General features: G+C 37.0%; 1 protein-coding gene across 1 annotated transcript in view; it reads right to left on the minus strand.

Moving 5' to 3' along the window:
• Positions 1-25,654, minus strand: part of COL25A1 (collagen type XXV alpha 1 chain) — a gene marked incomplete at both ends in the record, with an annotated part of 314,576 nt that overhangs the window by 21,114 nt on the left and 267,808 nt on the right. The window contains 11 exons of the mRNA XM_080623175.1: positions 239-289; positions 1,932-1,994; positions 2,731-2,811; positions 3,120-3,164; positions 4,854-4,898; positions 6,018-6,041; positions 9,101-9,178; positions 9,740-9,784; positions 11,778-11,822; positions 12,732-12,800; positions 13,496-13,558. Of these exons, the coding sequence (XP_080479301.1) occupies positions 239-289; positions 1,932-1,994; positions 2,731-2,811; positions 3,120-3,164; positions 4,854-4,898; positions 6,018-6,041; positions 9,101-9,178; positions 9,740-9,784; positions 11,778-11,822; positions 12,732-12,800; positions 13,496-13,558 (609 nt within the window). The remainder of the gene's footprint in view (positions 1-238; positions 290-1,931; positions 1,995-2,730; positions 2,812-3,119; positions 3,165-4,853; positions 4,899-6,017; positions 6,042-9,100; positions 9,179-9,739; positions 9,785-11,777; positions 11,823-12,731; positions 12,801-13,495; positions 13,559-25,654) is intronic.

A 25,654-nucleotide genomic window follows, 5' to 3' on the forward strand; every position in this document is an offset into this window, starting at 1 on the left:
CACAAATGAAATGCAGATGTCAATAAAGCAACTGCAAATGTGGTTCATAGAATGAACCAGACCACTAGTATGTTAACACTAACATAGGCAGCCGCAGTTTGTTTCTCTAGTTACTATGAATTTTAAGACATGCAGAAAAGGTCCAAAGTTAGGTCCCTATGTAGTGGTCACATACTCTCATAGCACTTCTACTAATCAAGTATTAAAATGACAAGAGAACTTTTCCTCCCAAGCTTACCATAGGGCCTGGAGGACCATGTGGCCCTGGTGGTCCCGGTGGTCCTATCATCTACAGATAAAAAACAATGGCATTAGATCATGCAGAGTAAAGACCTCCCTCACAAATACCAAACGTCAGACTGACACTTCCTCTGTCGGCACGCTCTTACAAACATAACAATGCAATGGTGCACATTGACAGCATATCTAGAAAGGGGGTTAGAAATGAGAATTATTTTGATTCAGAAGATAGGATATCTGAAGTGCAGGTTTACCTGTGGCATATGGCAGCATGCCTGTCCCCTGATTCTTACTCCTAGGGTCTAAGATACACTTTAAGACACAATGGGTTAAAAAACCCTCACTAAAACAAACAGTAATGAGCAGGGATGCTTGAACTTTTAATATTTTATAGTATATGCTATTTAGTTGTCTCTGTACAGAAACAGAAGATGATGTGTGATTTTATTCCTCCCCAGTACTGATGAATGGAAAAGATACTAAATTCAAGCCAGGGTTTCGCATATTTTTAAAAAATTTCCCTTTGTCTCTCATTTTATTTCATTTGGTCCACTTGTACCAAGAATTCCCTGAAGTCATTAAAATAGGTAGTCAGGTTGCTCAGCATTTAGTGCATGCATATTCTGTGCTGGCTTTCTGTGTTTGTAACAAATCCATGGAAGACAATTCCATGGTGTGATATATAGTTTAATATTACCTCTCTTCCTGGGTTTAATCCTGAACGGCTGTTATTGTAACCTGCAACGTGCAGCAGGGATGCTGACATCTCTAGACTTATGCGCAACCCCTCTGCTACGCTAGCTGTTGGTGATGGCCATAGAGGCAAAAAAGTGATCTTTGAAACCTAAGACAGATATTTCACCATCTGTGAAATCTCCTGAAAACTGAAAACCTTGTTTCAACTAAAAACTGCAAAAATGTGGAAGAAATTAATTTTAGTTTCAGAGAAAGAGACTCAGAGATACAGGGTGCCTAATATGTCCTGCGATGGCAAAGCTTAACCTCCTCAGAGCTATGGCTCCAAATACCCAGAGCATGGCACCACTGACAAGGCAGTGGTAGCTAACTTCTGCTCTGAGGTTTCCTAGCTTGCTGTGCTTTCATAATATTAATCACCCATATCATAAAGGTATTGTCTAGGGAGGTTTTTAAGGTGTTTGTTTGCTTGCTTTTTTAAACGCTTTTACAGTGCTTTTTAAAATCAGGAGAATGTCTGGTCTTATAAAACCAGTCTCTGCCACTATTACTGACATCATTGAAATTGGTCTAGTCTGGTTCTCAGTGGACTTTATGAGGACCCCAGAATACAAGGTGTTGAGAGAAGTTTGGTGGTTTGGGGTTCTTTCATCAGTTTTATCTCTCTATTTTACCTTGCAAAGCATTTATCTTTTGATTCATTACAGAGCCAGAAGGAAGTGAGCAGGACTACTGTTCATAATGGGAGAATAGAACAGAACAGGATTATGTCTTTAGAATTTCTTAAATGGTATTTAGCTGTATGACCAGAAGTCTGTTAATTTTCAAAAGAGCAAATAATTATTCAAAGAAGAAAAATATTTTTAAATTTTAAGTGTAGGTACCATAAGGATGTCAGGAAAGATCAGTCATGAATATGAAGTATTGTTCAGAATCAAAAGCTGGAGAACCATTGCTGGATTATTATGTTCACTGAACACCACACTAAGACTTACTGAAGGACCCTGGGCACCAGGCAAACCAACATCTCCTTTTTCACCCTTCATACCGTTGGCTCCCTACAAAATCATTACAAAACAGCATTTATAAACAGTTTTAATCTTATTAGCAATCAAACTAGAAATTATAATATTTATTTGCAAATAATTATAATTTTTGAGAAGAATAATACAGCACACATAATGAAATTACTTTTTTAAAAAATTTTGGTGTTACTTTATTAATAAGTTAATAAATGTAAAAGCATGCTTTTATACTGTCAGTTGAGGCATTATGTTTATGATAAGTCGTTAAGTTGGCACTCCATTTATGATATATTTTACTATGGATACATTTTTGTAATTGTTACTATTTTTTACTGAGAAACTTAATTTGTACATAAATATGTGTATAGGAATAGGAGGAATGCATCCCATACATACTGATGCTTTTTCTCTCCCTTTTCAATCTGAATAATTTGAAATTTCTGACAAGCGTTCAAAACATAGCTTCTTTCTCATGCAAGCTATGCTTGCCCAAATTGTGCTATACGCTGTAAGAGAGGTACAGATCTGATCAGCATGCCAACTAATCTCTCTTTTCCCAGAGCAATATTTTGTTTGACTCTAAGTGGAATGGAAAGTTCCAGCAATTTACATGTTCTCCTAGATTAGCTGCAGAGCAACCTCAGAATTTTCCTCTGCAGTTCTTTCTGTGCCATATGCAATTTATCAGCACTGTTGGAAATTCCTGATAATGGAAGAGAGAAAAAAATACAAGTATTTTAAGTTAAATTAATTAATTTTTCATACTCACTGGCAGGCCAGGAAGTCCAATTCCTCCCTTTTCTCCAGATATTCCAGGATCACCTGTATCGCCTTTTGAGCCTTTAGGACCCTAAAATATGTATTTATTCAGCAAGTAATATGTGAAAAACCTGAGACACCAATAGAATTCTAGCTTTGATCCTAATAAAAAGAATAAGTCATTCTGTGGATTGACCTTTGTTATCAATATGTAGTAATGCAGCCATTATTAGACTGCAGAGTATGCAGCAACAAAATAATGACCTTTAGTAATTACTATAATTATATTATTATTTAGATTATGAAATCTAAGATACAATTTGGGATCACAGAAAGAAGATCCTGAAATAACCTATGTTGCTCACATGATCTTCAATACATGATTTACACATAACGTACTTGCTCGCCATCAATTCCTGGAGTTCCTGGGGATCCTGGTTCACCCTGCAAAAGACAAGATGGAATTGGATTATACCAATTGGTCTCACACACTAGAGGAAAGAGGCAGGGAAATTGCTTAATTAAGAATAACAACAACCCCAGAGAATATTCTGTCAAAAAAGAACAGAATATATATATATTATATATATATTAAAAATATATATAGTATATAATATATATATAAAATATATATATAATATATATGTTTTATATATATATATATAATGCAACTTATTGAATAAATAGCCCTGATGATTAGGCCATTATGCAAACTTTGGGTTGTACAGAGGTCAGACACGTGCATAAAAAGAAAGGAAAAAGAAGAAACCCTGGAAGCTTGGTGAAAAAACCCTCATTCCAATGGAAACTTTGTTAGTTACTGGAATAAATACAGAATCATGCCTCTTGAAATATGTAGGATAGACGGAGACTTCATGTTCTCTTTCCTGGGCTAATATAGACCATTCGGTGAAGGAATTCACGTTCACAACATTGCCCTGTGACAGGTTCCTGGAGAGAATTCTCCAAGGGAACAAGTTACAGTGATGGCTAGAGACTATGATAGTGGAAACAAACTCCTGGAAAGGTTGAATTCTCCTTCATTAATTTTGACTGAGAACGCTCACACATATGAAGGAACACAACCGGTTCCACACTTCAACTCTTCTGTGTTTTACAACGTACTACAGGCTGCGAAATGCTGGGGTAGATCCTAATGCAGAAAGCCATTTCTGCATACGTAACTGTGTATTCCATTACTGATTTTCATGTAGAAGAATAAACCTAGTTTGTCAAAATTTCTCAAAACAATTAGCATGTATAATGTGATGTATTTCCACATGATAACATGGATGAAGCTTAAAATTGAAATGTCTGGTATTGTTATCGAAGAAACATGTATTTACTCGTGGAAAAGTTTAGAGTCACTGACAGAAGATATGCTACATTTAGTACTTAAGAAGTAGGAGAAATATCTCATCTAGTTTAAGGAGGGTCCACTAACTGCAAGACTTTATTATTATTATTATAGGCAAATTTATTATTTAAATTTTATAGAACAGTGAGGCATATGGTATTCATTGTCTCTGTGTGGGCTGCCCAGTAACACTTCTGGTACTACACATAGCACCAGCCAGGTAGGATTAGCAAGCCTGGGTTTGCAGCCAGGCTCCTGCCCACATGTGCATGTTTTAATTTTTCCTGACATTAGAAAATACCATGCTTATTTGGGTGGGCACCACTGTAATATAAAAGCTGCATTCACATGCAGTCATACTGTGGCCAGTGGTGCCTGCCACACAGTTTTGCCTACCTCTTTCTCACCCAGCCAGAAGCAACGCATAAGCCACTGTCTGACTGGGCAGCTACTTTGCAAAGTCCTAGGTAACAGCCTCAGTACGCAGCCATCGGGGAGATGCTTCTGCCCTGTTTAATACTCATTAATTTTCCTAGTTCTCAGCTGAGCATCTATGTGTGGAAACTGAACAAAGCACCTACTCTGAAAGCGACGTTTCAAAAGGCTAGGAAGCAAAGCGCAAAATATGCCATATTCAGTAAAATTACGGTTAAGTATTTTGTACAGGAAAGCTCTGTGTACTTGTGTGCCCACATCAATTAACCCACCCCCACACATCCCTTCCCCCCCCAATACCTCCATCTTTAAGGTACAGTGGGTAAAATAAGGAAGATCACCTTTGGCCCTTGTAGCCCTTGGGGTCCTGGTGGTCCTGGTGGTCCCTAAGCAGAAAGATACAAATGTCTTAGTTTCTAAATAAATTCCTGCAGGACTTGCCATGTAAACACTGGCTGAATGTTAATATAGGTACCATAACAAAATGGGTTAGATTTTCAATACAAGGGTAACCAAGACCAGTTATGGACAAGTTGTTAATCTATGATGACTCTCAACAATTAGAAGGGTACCACAAAAACAATGTTAAAATAACAGTACAGCTCATATTTTATAATAAAGTTCTGCAGCTCCCATTGATAAAATGGCAAAGCTCGTTTTAATGGCAGGGAGATCAAAAGACCGTATTTGCCAGCCCTCACAGCCTGATCCAAAGCAATCACAGGTCAGGAGAAACCTCCAACTGATTGCAAAGAGGATTCTGCTAAAAGATGCTAAGCGCATTAAGAGATAACCAGTGCTTTGTGAAATCACCATGGAATAAGTTATCACTACTTTTTTCATTTCTACCTCCGGCTGTAGACAGTGGCAGAAATTGACTGGGGTAAAAACACTGAGGTGTTCAGAAATGCCCACATTTTGGGGACACGTGCTGGAAAATTTATCTTAGAAATAGAGATCTGACAAGACGGGACAAGGGAACTCCTCATACTTGGGCATAATTTTTTTTTTTTTTTTTTTTCCCAGAAAATAATTGATTTGCATCTAATATGAAAAGTGCCAAAGTTTCTTTGAAGGTAATTTGAAAGAACTGATTTTCTACCCTGAAAATAAGGTTGATAATAGAAAATTGTTTAGTACTCAAATCCTGCTACATGTTTTCACTCGGCGCCCATTTAGAGACACAGAGATGGGAACATACACCAAAAATTCTCAAGCAGCTATATGCCTAGATGACAACCTAAAAAATAATGGAGTTCTGTATTTTCCTAATCTCTTACTTAAATGAACTGAAGCTTTGCCATTAATTCAGCAGGAGCAGAACTGGTTCCATTGTTGAATGGCTTTCAACAATGAGTTCCCTGTTATGGACACACCAAGAAAATAAACAAATAAATAAATGTGATGATGAACCAGACTGACATCCAATGAAGGCATGTCCTGAACATGCTGTTACACAAAGGAGAAGTTCTACAACACACAGTAAGCAATGCAATAGGAATTACCGTGACAGTCAGGGTGGCGATCCTCTGTTGGCAAAATGTATTAAAATAAAAGACACCATTACCAGAACTGAACAATTATATAAATTATTCTGCTTGCTACAATTATCATCTCCACAAAACCTATGCTGCATCTAAGAGACACCATGCCCCAAAAAAATTAAGAGTAAAAACGGTAATATTTTTAACTCTCACTGTTTCACTAGCTGCTTGGCTTCTATGGGAATCAGGATATTACACAAGTCAAGACTGCATGTTCTCGCACAATTTAAGAGATTAAATAAATGATGACTAAATAACAAAATCATAGCAAAAGTCTTTCAAAAGGTTTTTTTAAAACATTTTAGGAAAACATGATGAGTTGGTGCCTTAAGTTGATTAAAGGACTAGCCCTGTGTTTCGCGGTCTTTGCAGCAATGTTTAATTAATAAATACAATTCCTAGAGGCGACATAAAATTGATTTTAATATAGAAATGCAGATATACAAAAATATTAATTTCTGAATCCTAAACTGCTGGCCTACAAACCCAGCTATATGTACTACAATTCTGCTTAAAATGCTTGGAAAGACAAAATATATTTTCATCATGGAAGGAGGTAAAATATCTCAGACTTGTACTGTTGTTTGGTTTTTTTGCCAAAGAATATTCTAAAAGCAAGTGAAGAAGTGTTTAAAAGTCATTAAAATGCTTGTCTATATTTTTAAACAGAGTAAAGCCCCCAGATACTGCTGCTTGCACATGCTTTCCTATTGCCTGTGAAGAACCTACTGGCCTACATGGAAGAGGAAATATTCAGCTTTACTAATTGTTTTCCTATGTGCAAACAAACGTTTGTAAATCTGCCATTTTAAGTTTTAAAACAATCTTCATTTGCCAGTGCAGCAATACATACTATAGTCAAGAATCCAGAACCTGCTCAATAAAAAGTACTTGAAAAAAAATGAAATCTCTAACACATGCTTTAATACATATACTTATATACTTATTATACCTTTATACTTTAACAGATTAATAGAAATAAATCAATAACTTTAAAAATACTGAGAAATTCAGTTTATCTAGACATGAAAACCTAAAATAACAATTCCAAATGAATGTTTGCATTTCACACCAGTGGGTTCATTTTCAGCAGCTTATTCAGCTCTGAATATCTGAGCCTGTAATTCCTACAAAATGTAACTTTTGTAGCTACTGCCTTTTGCTTTAGGAAGTTCTGCAGAATAGGTGTGGAGAGACACAAATTTTGTATCTGGCCGTCTGCAAGTGAAAGCCATGTATACTCAGCAGGGGTCTTGTTTGAACTATGATGATAATATTAAGATTGCAATTTTCACTGCTGATGGACTCATGAGATTTAGTAGGAGGCACAGGGAAAAGCAACTAAATTGTTCTGAAGCTTCTAGGCTACTTGATGATTTATTACTAAATTCTAAAAAAACCCAGACAGGTAGCCCAGATCTTGCAAACTTTTTAAATCAGCAGGCCAAATTCTGTGCAAGTTCACAGCTCAGTGCTCAGCACTGAAAGTTCTCATTTGCTCCTATGGGAGAGAGCTGCAAATCTCAGACCCCCTAAGAATTTGGCACCAGGAGACTCAGGAATGGGTGCTTGCCATCTGAAAGGACTGAGCTGGATTTGGCAAGGATATTTTCAACTGATCCTATATAATCTTACTTACACCACCCTTGCATAGCCATTCCCATTAATATCAATTATTTGTTGCCCTGGATCAGAAGGTGATGACACTTGAAATGATTTACAATGGGATAAGGGCCTCCTAATATATTTCAACCACTGCAATAGGCCTTAGTCCTTTTTTAAGACTTCCTTATGTGCTGCAGGTTTTCTCAGGCAGCTTGAAAGTAACATTGATGCCAGAGTTAAGATACAAAGGCAGAATAAAGGACATACAGGGGTTAAAGCCACTGGTAAATCTGTGTCTGGTAACGTGCAACATTAATTTCAGGCTGCTTTGATTAGTTAGATTAGTTAGATGCCTACATCTAACTCAGAGAGTCATTCAAAAGACTACAAGTTAGTTGTGTGTTTGAATTCTCCTAAAAGTAAACCAAATGAGACAAATATAATGCAGAACCTCACAGCATGCCTACGTAGACTTCCCTATAGACACCACTCACAATGAAAGATCTGACTTAGCCTTAACTACGTACAGGCTTTTAGATTTTAGCAAAGGCAGTGAGGGATTTTTTTATATTTCAAAAGAGTCTTGAAAGCCAAATGACTGGCTAGACATCTATCCACTCCCACTGAGTAACTGCAAGGAGAAAAGTTCAGTGAGAAAATGATCAGATGCACAATGAGCCAAATTCAGTCTTGAGTTGCACATAAGCAAACCATTCACTTTGGTGGAGTTGTACTGCACAGGATTTGCATCTGAGTGTACTGCAATGTAAATCACTTTGACTGCAATGACATACGTCACCTTGGAACTTTGCTTTTACACAAACACTCAATCATTCTTTTTGTAACCCTGCTTTAATCCTCCACCACTTTTTTGCACACCAGTCAAAATAAGTTTTCTGGAAATGAATAAGTGGGAAGACTGGTCCTTGGCCTATTTAACATACTCAAGTTGCTGATTGAATCCACAGCTTGCTAATAGAACCGTGTTACATGGTTTCCAAATCTCAAATATTCTGCTTTTTGCATTTTATAAGAAGAGGAGGAAGAAAAGGAGGGAAAAAAAGAAATGTCAATATTATACTACATGAACTGAAAAGCAGACACTTCTGTTGAACCTATGTATGTGGTTTATTGCATAAATTCAGCACTAAGTACCACAGCCACCAATGAATCAGCTTTATCCTCATTAGATGATGTCAATACTCTCCAGGGGAAATGAAACTAATCCATTCAGCTAATTTGTATCAAGGAAATAGTTTGTCTAACACCAAACAGAAAACCCGGTGTCCAAATATAGAAAGAGATTCCTGGTTAATAAACCCAGCAAATCTTTGCACACAAAATGTTTTCAAGGTCTACACGAAAGAGAAATATAACACTGTCAAACTGCTTTTTCTCAGATCAGACTAAACCACTCCAGCCTTGTTATGTTTGCATACCTGCAGTGCTTCATGGATATTGCCATTATAATCAATTATCTCTGTTGCACCTTGATCGCCCTTCTGTCCAGGTGGTCCCTGTAATACATTTTCCATGAAAGTTTTGAGACACCTACCAAAGACTATTCTAGACACTTAACTACTGACACATGCTTTGACTTGATTGTGCAATGTCGGAATCTTGTTGTACTTAAAATATATTACTACTAACCACAAAAGTAAGCATTAACCTGAAGAATGTTCTCAAAGAAAACAATTACTAAAAAATAAAAGAAAGATAAATATAAATATAAACAAACAGGTCAGTACTCAGTGACTTGTTCTGTTGAGAAAGCAAATATATGAAACCTCTGAGGTCAAATATTTAAGCCGTTCCAATACTCTAGTTCTGTACTGGCTGTGAACAAAGTCAGAACATCTGGCATGTAACATCCTGGCCGTGAACTATGAACAGGAGACTGCTTCAAATAGTAGCAAGGACTGTTATTCATATTAAAGGCCAGTTAGCAACACACGTTCCACCAGAGTCAAATGCCCAATTTCGCTGGTTTAGCTGGAGTCAGTGCTACAGTTTCAATTCACAATGTGGACTGAATCTAAGAGTACAAAACAGACATCTGAAATGAGAAGTAGACTTACCCGTGGACCTGTAGATCCTGTATCACCTCTGTCACCTGTATCACCCTATGTAAAAATTATATTTGAAAACAGAAATGCCATTTGACAACATATTATGTAGTTCTCCCCTTTTAAATATAGTTATCTTAAATAAGACAGGTTAAAAGGCCTCTCAACAGAAATAAAATGTGGATCTTAATTTATTAAAGGAATAAATACTTCAAAATCTGTGTAGTGGCATTTGTTTCTCTGTGAATTGGAGAGTGCTGTATTGATTTGGAATAAGAAATCCTAGCGAACCAATAAAACACAGATTACCAATTAAATAATTTGTATAACTTCCCTATTCTTAATAGGGTTGTTATCAAAAGCTTTAAAATAAAGGTAGAGAAATGAAATCACTCAATCTGAAAACACTCAATGACTTCTTCAAAGGTGTGTTTCAAAGTGTATAAACTTTTCTTTCTGCAATCATGACTCCACTAACTTTCTGAACTTCGCTTCTGTGAGTCATTGCCTCCCCTACAAGTACATTACTGTCAGAATTAGAGTTCCTTTACTCCCTTACTGTGACAGGCTTAAGATCTTTACCATCTTGCACACAGCTTTTTTTTTTTCCCTAGCTATTAGTAATGTTTCAAGCAATAGAGGGAATTTCAGACACGTATGCATTCATAACCCAGCATCCAGTGACTATGATTAATTTCATTTCACAGTCACTTTCATAGCAAGGTCTTACATTTTTATATTACTCAAAATTAATATAGATAAGAACTGCAACTTTTGCTCCTGTTGAAATCTATAAAATTTTAGTACAAGTCAAGGAAGAATGATTAATTCACCAGTGGCAACAGAAAACACAGAAAACAGAAAACTTTCATGGGGCTAACGAAAGAATATGGAGAGCAGGCTGCTAGCAGGACATGATCAAGGTTGTGCCATCTGCCTTTCCTTTCAGTGTTGCCTTGGCAGCAGCTAGGGAATGTACCATTAGAATTGTTAAAAAAAAGGGTTCCCAACCACTAGCTTGACTTCTGTGGGTCAGATTTTCAAGACATGCACGTAAAATGAAAATTGTATTTCCTTTTTTGGTATAAAAGGGATTAAAGAGGATATATTTATCTTTTTGGTGTATTTGAGAAGTACCCAGGTACCGTAGGCAAATAAGAGGCTGATTTACTCTTCTACTCTCACTCTGATGGTTTAATCCCCTCATCAGCTCCATCATTTTCCAGTGTTTATTTCTGATAAGAATGAATGAGGTTAAGTGGCACTTATTTAATCATATCCTTAAGCACTGTGAATGGACTGCTCTTCAAGGACCTTACAAGTACTGCAAACAGTATCCTATCAGCCTACGTTATCTTGTCATCTTTATTATGACATAGACTCAACAACTGCCTAATCAAATCTACTTTCATTTTGCTTTGGTTCCGTATTATAACATGAAAGAGACTATTGAGCACAGTATTTGCACAGTGGATGAAGTAATAGAAAAGCATATATCTTATTTCTCTACATATACGTGAAACAACTATATCTATATAGAGATGGATGCATGGACAGGTTTTTCTTTAAAGTAGATAAACCAGTAATGTAGCCTACAAGTCTTGCCTTTGTAGACTTCTGGCCATTATATCTCAGTACATGGAATACCACTGATTCCTAACTCATCAAAGGGTGGATCCACAAAATTATTATGAAAAACAATTAAATCCCCACTGGCATAGTCAGGTGTTGGCCCCTGGCATGTGGGAGGACTAACCCATGTTAGTTATACAGAGAGAAACCAAGTTGCATGATAAAACCCAGAGCATGATAAAACCCAGTGGAACAGATGTTATAACAGAAAAAGAACTAGAATTAGAGTGTTTAAAATACACAGGTTTTAACACTAATAGCTAAAGCTGAAAGTCAGAAGGTTTGACTTATAAAGAACATTGTAGACTGTTATGGGTTCTTTTAGAGAGATAAGTGAAGTTTATGTGAAATATTACAAATTTATCCTGAAAATCATTATGTTAATTGCTCGACTAAATACAGTTTCTTTACTACTAACCTTTGACCCTTTTGGGCCTCTAGATCCAGGTTCACCTGTTTTTCCCTGTTTGTAGGAAGATAGACAAGGATAAAAGTTGATACAGAAATGGAAATGAAGAGAAAAAGAAATTAGTAATAACTAACTACAGTATGAACAAGCAGAAATACTTCATTTTATATGACCAAGATAATGAATCTGTAAAGGCACTGAATTTAATAGCACCCAGAGCTAACATATTCTTTAACACCAGCATTCAAAAGTCACAGATTCCATTCTCCCAACGGAAAAGCAGTATTGGCATTAGTAGAGTAGGCATCATTAAGAGTGGCTTGCAGGAATTACCGATGTTATTCCATAACTCCTGAAAAATTATAGCTAAAAGATAGTGAAGATAAATATCCTAAAATAAGGAAAAAAAGTGTTACCACAGCTTCTTTTCCCAACAGTTCAGGTGAATACAAAATAACTGAACTGTGCCAAGGAGCACAGAATCTGCCTTATTATTTTCAAGATGTGTTAGGAAAGGGATGGTACTGACACAGTGGAAAATATTAAGACAATACTAAAATGTCGTTAGAATTATATCTTCCTTACAGAGTTAGAAGACAGCATGCAAAATGGATTTTCTCTGCATTCAGTAGCTACACAATAGCTACACTGGTCAAAGAGTTCAAACTTCAGTCCTGAAAGTTAGGGACCTGGACGTCAGGGCTTTAGTTGGAATGAATTAGACCAACTCCTTGATAGTGTATGTAGGTAGTGTCTTTAATTTGTAGACCAGATAAGAGTTTATTCAGACTGCAGCTCCACAGCTGTGAACACAAAACTGCCATTGTCTTCGGGACTGGTTCATTTGACAGCATTTTCATTTAAAAGCTCACTCACCAAGCTTTTGCTCTGTTTTTCAGCAGGAAAAGATGTGTTTGTAGGTGTTAAACTAACAAAACATTTCCAAAGTGAAATCAGACTGACCTTTGGTCCAGGAACTCCAGGTTCACCTCGCTCACCCTTCCCAACAGGACCAGGTTCCCCTCTGTCACCCTATTGCAATAGATATACATATATCACAGGATATTGGGCAGTCTTCAGCACACCACCAACTCAGCACAAACCAAGGAAACCAAACCATCAGAAGAAAACATTTTCAAGGTAATCTGTGACTTGTAGTGGGTTGGGGAACTCTCTGCTGAGTAAATACAGTCTTCTTGAAGGTAAAAGAAGGCAGCTTCAAAATCTAAATGCTTGGGGTTTTTTTCCCTATTCTGAAAGGACTGGAATAAAGATTTCCAAATGGTGAGACCATTCATAAGATTCATAATATTCTAACTGTCATACAGTCACTAAAAAAAAAAAACAAAAAAAAAACCCACAGGAAGAAATTAAATAATATAGGTTTAGTGGATCTGTATTTTCAGAGTCTGGAGTGTAGTATCTAAGTTCTAACACATGCACATACTTTCAAGCTTTTTCTTTAAAAAAATAATAATTAAAAAATATACATATTTTCTTCAGTCGTGCATATTCAGGCAATATAGGCAATAGATGAATTTAAGTTATGAGTGGATGTGATATCTGCCTTCCTATTGTTTGAGGGGATCAGTACAAAGACATATATCATAGCACTGATTCATGAACTAAGGTTTTCACATTTCTGCCATTAGTACAGTCTTAGCCTCTGCTATATAATGAGGAAGCTGAAGTTGGCATTAGCTGTAACGGCTGCCAGTTACCCTTACCTTTGTTCCTGGTAGCCCTGGCAACCCAGGTTCTCCTTGTGGACCAATGAAACCTGGTTCACCCTTAAAAAATACCATATGAGAAGAATGTTAGATTATTTATTTAGCAGTAACTCAGGTTTCTTTTGGATAGTATTTTCCCTGTTTTACTTAGAGCTCTCCAGCTCCAATGCAACAGTTATCTAGACATACTTTTAAACATGAGTAACTTTCATCAGCATAAATTCTTGTAGCAAGCCATCACACAGCACATGAAAAGCAAAAGAAGCAGAAGGTGTCAAACATAGTTTTAAGAGGTTAAGGACTGTTAATATGCAATCTGTACTACAACATAATATACCAAAATTATACCCCAACAAGTATGAAGGCAAGAGGGGAGTTCTGAGTGATTTCTAAATTTTAAAAGGGACAGTTCATTTCAGTCGTGTTATGAAGTAGTTTTCTATCACAAATGTGAACAGATGGGCAGATAGGGTAAGGGTGAGACAAAGCAATGACAAATTGACAGGCCAGGTGGTACTGTTGCAATATGTGTTCAAGGGAGGTACTTAGCTGCATCATGGCCAAAAAGGGGGTCAAAAGCGATCTCCTTTCAAGTCAGAGACCCCCAGCATCATGGTACTCTCCCTCCTCATTCTGACAGTAAAATACTTCAGTTCTCTGCACCCAACAACTTCTCTGGCTGTGAACAGCTGGGAAAGAGTCCCAGCTCTCTTCATTTCCCCTATTCTGCCCCCTTTCTGCCCATTCATTTGTACAAACATAACAGACAAATAGCAGGAATCAAGCTGAGTTGCAGCGGAAGCAGCATTAAACAGAAGAGTGAGGACATATTTTATTACCTATCTCCATGTCTGAAGGGGGATAATGGAAGATTAATAAGCCATATGGTTTCCTTTCCAAACTCTCCTGAACAAGGTTTCCTGCTATTTAATCTTGCATTTTTTTCTCATAAATTTGAATCAAGAAGATATACTCACAAGCTATTGTGACTTTAAAAGTCAGTAGCGTAACCCAATTAATAAAGATCTATTTATTAACCTTCTAACAATATCACTGAACTTAAATGACTAAAAATTACCCATCAAATGCTTCTTCAAATAGCTAAAAGACATATGTATCATAAACCTATGTTGATATAATTACTGAGAACATACAGAGACAGTGGATATAAGCAATTGGATAATATTTCTCCTGGCCTCTTTGCCTAAGTAGAAATACAGGCATGTTGCACGGGGTGAGCAGATAAGGAAGTATTCTTGCACATTCTCATCAGCAATCCATCATTAACAGTCCAAAGCAAGGAAAGACTCCAGCAAATCTAGCTATCCTGAGAGCCATAGCAAGCTCTCAATGACCTCAATTTAGATTATCAAAAAATATAACTAAATAATGAGTTTTCTCATATGAAGTCCCAGCTGGTCATGGTTCAAAATATGATAACAAAAGAATAAACTAAGACAAACACATCACAGAGAAGCTTGGGTGGTTTTTTTGGGTTTTTTTTTTGTTTGTTTGTTTGTTTTTGTTTTTGTTTTTTGGGTGTTTTTTTTTTTTTTTTTTTTTTTGCTGTTATAGGAAAATAACCTTAGAGTCTAGATAAGTCTCTATATAAGCATAAGTAAGACTCTTTAGGTGGGTCGTACTGAACAAGAGTAACTTAGGGTTGTCATTGCAAGATGGAAGCACTGTAATGTCAGTAAATGAAGAACAATGCAGCTTCAATCACTTATTTTAGAATGAGGATGCACTCAATAGCCCCAGATTATTACATTATTTAATCTTTTCACTGGTAAGTCTTAAAAGTGTCATTCAGAGTTCGATGCACATCTTTTGAGTCAAACTGTTGCACTTTGCTTAGGACTATACCAGTTGCATACTGCAAGAAAACTTCTGGCTAATGTCCAAAAAGAAGTCCCACCTTTCCCAAAAATCTATAAGGAGCTAAGATTAAGGTCCAATATCAAGATTAGTGGAATTGATAATGGAAGAAGCTGGCAACTTATTATCATAAGTAGAATATTATATGACACAGAGCTTTAAAACAATATCAAGTGTGGAGTGGAAGAAGTCGTGTGCTGGTAGAGACTAGGATCTGACTGGCTGAGTAACAGCTCTGCTGAAAATAACGAGACACTCAGCAAAAAAAGAAATGAGAACCTATCAAAATTAACTCTGCCAGCGATGTGTGAAATGTAAAGAAAACAGCTTCCTCTCAATAAGGCATGCTGGTGTCCCTGTTATGCAAAGGCAAGAGAGAGACAATTCTGATTAGTCCATCACAGAAACACGATGCCAGAGCCATAGAGTAATGCAGTTAGGAAATCAAATTTTCATTTTTGTTTAAACATGTGACATTTGTGATTTAGATGGCACATAGCTGCAGAAAAGCAAGAGTAAATGCTTGCTTTGGGCTCTACTCTGATTTGACATCGTAGCTCTGTGATTCAAAGAAACATCCCCTGGTTCTAAGTTTCTTACATTAAATGAGCTCAGAATTTGTTCCAAACTACCATGAAAGGAATCAGAGTAATCAAGACTTATAACACTTTGCTAAACATCTCACCTCAACTTTTTACAATAAACCCAAAGTTTTATCTAGCAAGAATATGCCAGGAGCTTCCTTGCCTTCTAAGGCAAGGAAAACAAAAAAATTTGGAAACAAAATTTGGAAAAAGGAGTTAAAGAGGCAGGGTTTGAAAGAAAAATAAGGAACTCCCCTGTTTGAAATACTGTTTGGCAGCTGTATAGAAAGCCATCAGCAAGTGATGACTCTCTGTGCATATTAGTTTACCCTTTGGCACAGTTGTGAAATCACTACTTAGGAACCACCACATTATACAAGATGAATTTCAGCATTCAGACTTTATCTGCTGTTAGGGCTTGGAGCAATCTGTATCAATCATACAATACAGGCAACTTGGTATTAAAAAAATCAACAAGCTTGTAAATTGCATCCACTTTACAGGAATGATTTGTTACCTTTTTAAGAGTAACCTCTAATGGCTTGATACATTAATAATTTAAAACACTAACAGACTACCTCTATGTGTGCTCATTTTCACCCTCAAATGTTTGTCAATTGTAGAAATATTAATGGGTGAGACAGCAAATGATATACTATTATTAACAAACCTTGTTAATGTTCATTTCCCCCTCTTATCATAAAATGTCTGAAACAGAAAAGGACTGTATAATGGCATGCTCTACACCTAGTGTAATGTAAGCTCCATCAGAATTTAATACTAAAAATGGCACCTTGTAATTTACATCAGCCGATAGTCTATTTTTTATAAGGATTATTATCTAGACGTATTCACAACTGGCTTTCATGGTGATTAAAGCTTTTATGGGCTGAGACAGAGGCTAACTTGCTATTAGAAGTTAACCTTAGACACTGCTGAATGTCTTCTTTTGGCTTTTACAGAATCTGTAATTGGCTAAAACTTGGACTTTTGCTTAAAAAATGTGAAACAGTTGAAATCCCCTTTGTAATGCTAATAGCTGTTTTTAACATCACTAATTTGGCAAGTGGTTATTAACAATGGAGTTCTAATGAAGTATTCAGTTGGAATTTGCCTTCATCGCATAGCTGAGATACACAACAATGAAATTATTTGAAACTTTGTTCTTATACAGGCCCAATCCACTTCCAGTGCCTGAAACACACAGCTCTATGCTTGTTTGAGCAATCATAGAGAACAGCAGTTGTTGGATACACTGTTTTCCCACAGAAGGCTCTTCTTTCTATACTTATTCTTCTAATTAATATAACACATTTTCCCGTCCATATCAATGTTTGCCCCAAAAGAAAACCTGTGCTGCAGAAAAGTGCCCAAACCAGTGACTTCTCTATAACAATGAAATAAAGTTGCTTCCATTCCTGAAATCACTATCCTACTTTTATAAATAAAAATGTTTGAAGTCACTGATAAAACATTTTATTGTTGCTAAAACCCAAAACCATGTGACCCAGTTATTCCCCTTATCAATATAAACTGTGCAAAAGCTCTTAACATTCTTAACTTTTTTTTTTTTTGACTCACTGCCATCTTAGTGTTTTCCTTCTGCATCAGATTACTTCATTATTTTCTTTTATGCTATAGAAATGAGACTACACCAATCTTCTGAACATGAATTTGCAAGGAACAATGCCATTTCAATCCTTATCCTTATCTAGTGCTTTAGATAAGAAACTCTCACTTTTATTGGTTCATTGGTCCCAAAACACTTTATTTAATATCTGCTCCAGTGCTGGGACCATGGCAGTTTTTTCTCTCAGGGCTGACTGGCAGATCTGCCATGGAACCAGGACATGCACACCTTTCCCTGCTATTCACTTATAAGTCCAGTCATGCCAAGGCCAGGATTCCTGCAGGCACACTTCTGGGTTGGCAAACCATGCCAAAGCATCAGAATTTCTGTGGAGGATTCTGCTAGTGTAGGTCCACCCCACAGTTTCCATACACAGGAAACCTAGCTTTGTGGGCTTGGGGAAAACCCTGACACGCTCCTACACACAACTTCGAGGCAGGCTTGGAGCTTCAAAACTCCTGCCTGGTGGCCTGGAGGTCCTCCAAAAATTCCTGCATCTGGCATGAGTCTAGCTGCAAACTGCTCAAGAGCCACAGACCTTGGGAAAGCCCAAACTGTCCCTTCTGACATGGAAGGGTCCTAATTTTAATCACATGAAGTGACTATGGTATGCTTGTCTTACATGTTACTCTGATTCACTCATCGGCAAGTACAGTGCCCTTTCCTTGCCTAACTCCACTGCAAGAATCCTGCGAAGGAAGGCATACAGAAGAGCTAGGAAAAAAATCCCTAAAACCCAGATGCAAGGCAATTTGGAGAACTACGAAGTTATAATAATTTTGATTTTGTTTACTGGTGTCTGTGTTGATTCTCCAGAATTTGTCATCTGCTGCCCTCAGAATTTGTTTCTGAGATTACTATCTAAGCAAAATACTGTGACTTTTCCATTCTGCAGAGTGAGAGCCAAATTCTCAGGAGTCTGGAACATGGCAAATTGATGAATTTGTCAGTCCATGGCAAATTGATGAAGCCACACTTGCTCATGCCCTGCCTGCATCTGTGGCACTCAGTTTCAGTGAAGCAATTTCTAGGAAACTGAGCTAGCTTTAGACTACGCAAGTCAGAGAGGACTGCCCATTATACACTCTCACTGTGAAGGGCATTAGAAGGACTTTATATATAGCATGATGTCCATGGGAATTTTGTTCTTGGGAGGACTACGATATTCAGCTCATAAGAAGGAAATTAGCAGAGTAAAATGAAATCTGATTAAAAAAACCAAGCCTAACCCTGTATTATAAAGGCTTTGTTAAGGCTTTTCATACCACTTCAGAATTGGCTCCAGAAATGACCAGTTAAAACAGGTTGTCTGGCTCACTCATCACATTTGAAACAATATCTTTAATCCCTAATCAGTCCCTAAACTTAGAAAAACAATTCAGGTTTAGAATTTCCAAATGTATGTTTAGCCTTTATGATTCATTTAGAGTTAGAGAAGTAAAACCTTGCTAACACCCTGGAGCTTCACAATGAGCCCCACTTTGTACATTTATTGCTTGTTAGTGATCCTAATTTTCTCATCACTTTTAAGTTCTGCTTGCTTAGAAAATAAGTTTCTTTGGAAGGGTGTTAACAGAACCAGTTATTATTCTGATTAATTGTGCATAGATTAGTCATATCAATGACATCTTACTTACAGGTTAATTATAACTCAAGTCACTGTAGCTTTGAGGATTAGAATAAAAACACTTGTTGTAATAAGCACCTCATTTTCAATTATTTGCAATGGCTGCAAATAATTGCAAATAACTGCTAAATTATGAAGAGCCTGGCCCCAAATTGTTTTCTATAGGAAACAGATGACGAATCTAAGGAATTTTTGTTGCTGCTCTGAAAGGTAAAGAAATACTTTCAGATTACTGAAATTCAGATTACAGATTTTCTTGATTTCTGAATACAGCAGAATATTGAACTCTCATTCAGCTGTTTTAAAAATTTGGGTTTTTTTTACCAAAGAAAAATTAAACTATGCCATAGAACAGATGCTGTGAAATAAATCCTTATAAGCTCAGTCTTCTAACTAGTAATATCTTTAGAGGAAACAACATCCTGTTTTCCAGTTACTTATGTTTTAGCCTTTCCAGGAAAGTAAATGAGAGCTTTCATGATAGTTTCTGAAGGGTTAATAAGAACTGCATATATCTCAAAGAATGCCCCAGTAAACACTCCTGACACATGCATACCATCCAATGTTAATGATGATTTAATTTTCTGGCCTTGATTCTCTAAATTAGTTCTCGGAAATTACATGTCTATCCTATGCAAGTGATTACTTCCATAACATATGGAAACCAGACAGCTAGGGGTGGATGAACAAAGCAAGATATGTAGCTATATACATACAGAGATATACATTTGTATATGTACTTTAACCCTAGGAAGTGAATAATGAAAATTAATGGCACAGTTGTGTAATTTTTTTAATTTTATGTTTTACCTACCCATGCGTTGAGCTACTTCTGAAAACTAGCTCTTCAAATGTAGGTACTAAGTCCTACTTTTTAGACCAGTTCCCTTTTTCACACAGAACACATCCTTATAGTCTACCTTTCAGTATTTGACCTATAAAACACTGCACATTTTCCTCTGCTCAGGCAGATGACCCACTCTTAAGAACACTGTATGTGAGCAGTGAAAGGTTAGAAATTAGTTCACCCTTGTATATTTCAAAATATATCAGCTAAGGCAAATGCATATCAGGGAGAAACCTAAGTTATATGAAGCAGGGTTTGAATCTGAATTCCTACACGTGTTAGTTGCTGCAGTTGACATGCTTAGCCCATTTCTGTATCCAGGATTTGGAGATGCCTGACACAAGGTCATCTCATCCCTTCCAGCTCCTAGTTCAGGCTAAAAAGAGTTCTGAGTATGATGACCTATAGGATAAAGATGAAGTGAAGCCTGGACCAGAATATATGAGTCCTTGAATAAATTGAAAGAGACATAGGCTCTGCAGGTTATCTGAAAACAGTCACTAATAAGGAAGGAAAACAAGAAGAATGGAAATATGGAAAAGGAAAAATGCTTTAGGAAAATGCACTCAGCCTTCCTAAGAAATCCTGGAGAAAAAAGGGAGTTTAAAGAGCTTTCCTATAGGCGGTGAACTGCATTGACTCCAAAATGAAATGTTTGGAACTACCATTTCTTTCAGATTTCCTTTCGTTTTACTACCAGATGAGAAGAGCAACATCTAAACACATGAGCTTAAACAGCAATCCCTTGCTTTTCAAAGAGAGTTTAAATAGGATACTAACTTCTAAGCATCCAGCTTGAAAACTCTGTTACATTTTCTCTGCGAGTTTTCTTTTCTAGCAGAACTCACTAGATGAAAGGTGTATCGAGTCTTCTAGAGCTAAAAATATAAGTTCTGTGGAGCAGCAAGTTTTTCAGTCTTTACACAGAATTAGGAAAGTCACTGGATCGGATCTTTGAATATGAACAGGAAAAAAAAAAAAAAAAGAACATGAAAATCAGAATTGCTTTTGCTTTAAAAAAAAAAAAAAAAAAAAACACAAAAAAAATTCAAATTCCTATCTCTTTATCCAGGTTCTTCTAAAACCTTGCTCAGGCACAGTCCCAGGGAAGTCAATCCAAAGCAATTATATAAAAAGATACAAGATGCTGCATACTGGCAAATCTATTGAAGCAGCCAGTTCCACTGGATTTGAAAACAGAATAATTTCCCTACTGAAAGTAGAAGGGATGAGCAGCCTTACTTTTCTCATGCCAAATCATTCAACAGCAGTTTTCACGGACACAATGGAATAAAACACATGCTTTGTTTCAGTATTTGTTTTAAAAACAGAAGGAGAAATGCCGGAAATGCTAAAGAAAAGCAAGATCCTGTATAAAGTGCTGCTACTGAGGGGAAACGAGCTTCTGTGAAGGCTTCCCACTACATTGATGAAACTGAGGACTGTACTGCCCAAATGACAGAATATGCAACACACAATGGATTTGAGAGATGTCTGACATTACAATGAGTAAGAGTATGCATGACTTCTATCACAGTAAGCGAGTGCTGCTTTGTACATATCATCCTATGAAAGTTAAGAGATAAAACAGATAGATGAAGTTAGTGTTTCATAGAAAGTATTCTGTGTCTGCTTGGTGTCAGTTGGGAGATACCAGAGTGATGAGTTAATAGTCTGTGTTTAGATGCCTTGCTCACTTCCCAAGTGACACGGTGGAACATTCAGGGGATCATTAAGTTTCCAGCCATTCCTGAACAGCAACAGGTGCTTGAGAAACATTTCTCCAGTATGTCACAGACAGCTTCATCACTGTCTTAGAAATAACTGACTGCACTTGTGTTTCCTCCATGGCACCAACTGACAATGAGGAGAGAATGAAAAAGAACAGGAAGAACTCCCAAAACATCCACACGTGCACGGTGAATAGGTCTAGAAAAGTAAGTAACGAAAGACTCTGCTGCATACTCTGAATTCAGATTTGATATTTGCATGTCTATCTAATGTTGCTGTTCATTCAGACTCCAGTATCACATTCAACCAACCTCTAACAGGTTCCTGGGAACAGTGATTAATTAATTGAAATGGCATTATAAGGAGCTAAAACTTTTCCAGTGATTAGTATTTATTAATCCCTTAAGTAGTTTGTCTACATGTTCAAGCATACTGGCCTGGAAGTCTTAGAAAGCTTCTCCAACCATGAGAAGGAAGATGAGATGTAGCTGGAAAGATATGGTTCACTGCCTGGCATGGCATTTATGTTTTCACAGGCTGTTTTAGCATTTTTAAAGAGTGCTATGTATGTGCACAGTTACCTAAAACATTTAATAATACAGCCTGACACCACAGAGAGATTAATTCATAAGCAAGCAAATTTGTAGTTCAACTAGCAGATTTAAAGAAAAGGAGACTTACAGTTCCTTACAAAGTAATAAAAGAGTAAATATTGAAGACTAGAACTACATTGAAGAGTTTCCTATGTGTAGAATATCCCTGTATCTTACATTTCTTTACATGGAAGTACTAGAAGATATTAAACAAAATTCTTTCAAAATCAGATAACACAGAGTCTTCTCTTGCCTCTTTCTTCTCATCTGTTTAGAAGACACCTGAACATATCAGTCCATCAACATCCAACAATTCCAAAGCTATTTAGAACATAAAAGCTCTGTAAACATGATCCTCAGACAATGTTCATCCAAAATCACATGTGTGATTTGAGTTACTCTATATCAAATGGATATGAACTTTTGCTATTTATCTATCTAATTCCTAGAACATATATTGTCCTAATTCCTTGAATACTTGGCCGGTTAACACAGGTTTAATCTATATCTATTCATCTATAGGAATTGATGCATTTCAGCCATCTTGGGATAACCTTTCAAACCTGCTTAGGAAATGTGTTTTACCAATAACTCATGGCAAAAGGCAGAAAACAAATAGAATGTGTTAATTTCTAGATCATCATAGGCACAAATTTAGTGAACATTCTGTGATTCCAATTATATAAGATAGAAGAAAGATCAAAAGTGTGCTGAGAACCCTAAAGTGTTTTAGCTGCAAGAAACCTCAATGGAAAATTTTGCAGAAGACTTTTGAGTGTGCCTGTGCGTGCCTGCGTAATGTAACAGAAACTGAAGAAAACACTACTGCAGAAAACAAGAATAGTATCCAAATCATACCAGAAATACAAAAATATTTAGTTTTTCATACTGGGAAAGAGATTAATGGCCACTGCCTTGTATTGAACCCCATCACTTTCTCCTACATGTCCCTGCTAGTACTTTGCCTGAGTTGCCAGATGTCCATCTCACAAAGTTTGGAAATAGCCTGCAAAATCCCTGCTGACAGCTACTGTGCTGGCACGCAAATTCATGAGAACTCTGAAATCCATTAAAGTCTTAGAAAAAACTTCACTTATGGAAACTTCTTACATGATGCAACAAGTTCCTAGATGTTGTGATGACACTGTGCAGGGTTTGTACTGTATCTGCTGCATTATGCCATCACTGCATATCACTGTTAAGATAGAATAGCAAAGACATATTTTAAGGAGTTTTATGAAGTCCTGAAGTAAACAGACCCCAGAAGCCCTGAGAAGAATGTAACAAACAAGGAATAATCAGGAAAATAAAGAGTTATTGCTTTCAGCTTTGTGTGGTAACACCATGATAACACCAAGAGATAGCAAGTCCAGACAACTTGATTTCCTCCACGCTTAAATTTCTCATTCAGACACTGTTCTCAAAGTAGCTTTCAATCAACATCAGTTCACTGGAAATTTGTCTTGCTATAAGATATCACTGAGGTTGTTCTTGGAAATTGATAGATGATTTTACCCTGGTGATACATCATTCTTCGCTAAAACAGAGGGTGAGAAAAGGTGCAAAACTACTGCTTTTTCTTTCCCAATAACTGCCCATATTCCTAATTCCAGCTATTCACTGGTTTCTGCTATGACTTCTCAGGCCATAGATGTAGTCTCTGAGACAGAAAAATCTAGGCTTTTTTCAATAGATTCATTAATTAAAAAGAGTTTACAGATGCCTTGAATCAAAACAGCACCCATTCTGCAAGTCTGATGTAATCAGATCTGGTTTCGCTCTCCTATGCACATTCTGCTAGCTTGCTTGTCACCATCTAGGGTGTACCTAGCCAATTCAATGCAGAACTGCACTAGATGGAATTTCTTCACTGCACCGAAACTAGTCTCCCTCTGGCCTAGATTTTGAATAGAAGTTAGCATTCTCCTGAAAGAATTAATATTTGACCATATTATTCCATTTTATTCTGCAGGCAACTGTACTGTTTTTCCACTGTTTCCACTGAATTCTGAAACAAATTTTCACTGGGCAAAACTCCCACATTTCATCCCTTCTTCACTTGCCTTTCAGGTGAACCTGAAAACTGCCCTTCTGAGCCATTCTTACCATTAACAAGTAAAGCTTAACAGCAGTAAGTTTCCCAGAGCAGAGACACAGATTTAGGCTTTTTTATTTACTTGCTGATGATATGCATGGACATGCACGACCTGCATGAACATGGAATCCCCAAAGACCAGCTGTAACTCCAGCTGGTTTTGGCAAGTGCCCCCAAGATGCTGACACTGACCTCCTACTGAGCTACCTCTTAGATCATTGTTAAAGTAAACAGAATAGGGATTGCTGTCAGAGGTCCTTATAAAAAAAGTTTCATCGCACAAAGGACAGCTCCTACATGATCTTCACTAGTCAATATATGGTTCATTCTCATGGAAAATGAACAAACTCCCTGGGAACTATATTTTCAGGTATTACAACACACAAACTTTCATATGCACATTCAATTCTTCCCACAATTCACCAGTAACACAGAAGGGACTTCATGCTTCAGTGCTGTGGCAATTCACAGGTCTCTTGAGAAAAACACTGCAAATGTTACATGCCATGAGATAAATCCTGAGTGTTATCAAAATGGACAAGAGTTTGGCCCCTTGTCACTGGAGAAACGAGGTATCCACAGGCCCATGACGAAATGCAAAGAAAAAGTTTCAAAGAGATTTTGTTTTCTGAAAGAGCAGTCTTTGCTACAAAAGAGAAGCAACCACTATAATCTGCATTCACTCAGGATATGTGATTCCACTCAGTTTGTGCAGCATTATACAGTTACTAGCTCAAACTGTGCAAGCATCTACAATTCCCAGTGCAACCACTTATGCTAGAACTAGACCAACCACATGTATTTTGCATTAACTAACGTAAAGATCCTAGACAAACCGGAAGGCAGGGACTAAACCAGGTATTAGGTCAGGGATTGTAACTAATACTGAGTAGAATCTTATTACAACATTTTGACTTGTCAGTGGAAATCACTTTTGCGTAATGGAGCACAGAGTATGTTTGTCGACAGAGCCAGTTCTCCACAGCCTGTGTATAATTAACTCAGTTCTCTGTCTGAAGGCTCAGCAAATTCAGTAGACTACTGCTACTGGAAAGCACACACCAAAGTGGAAACCAAGTAAAGCTTTAATAACAAACCTCCTCCATTAAAGTATAAAAAACAGTACCATATTAGATTATTTTTTAAAGCACTGGAATGAAACACTCCACAA

Source organism: Psittacula echo (genome assembly GCF_963264785.1).
Source record: "Psittacula echo genome assembly, chromosome: 1".
Classification (NCBI taxonomy): domain Eukaryota; kingdom Metazoa; phylum Chordata; class Aves; order Psittaciformes; family Psittacidae; genus Psittacula; species Psittacula echo.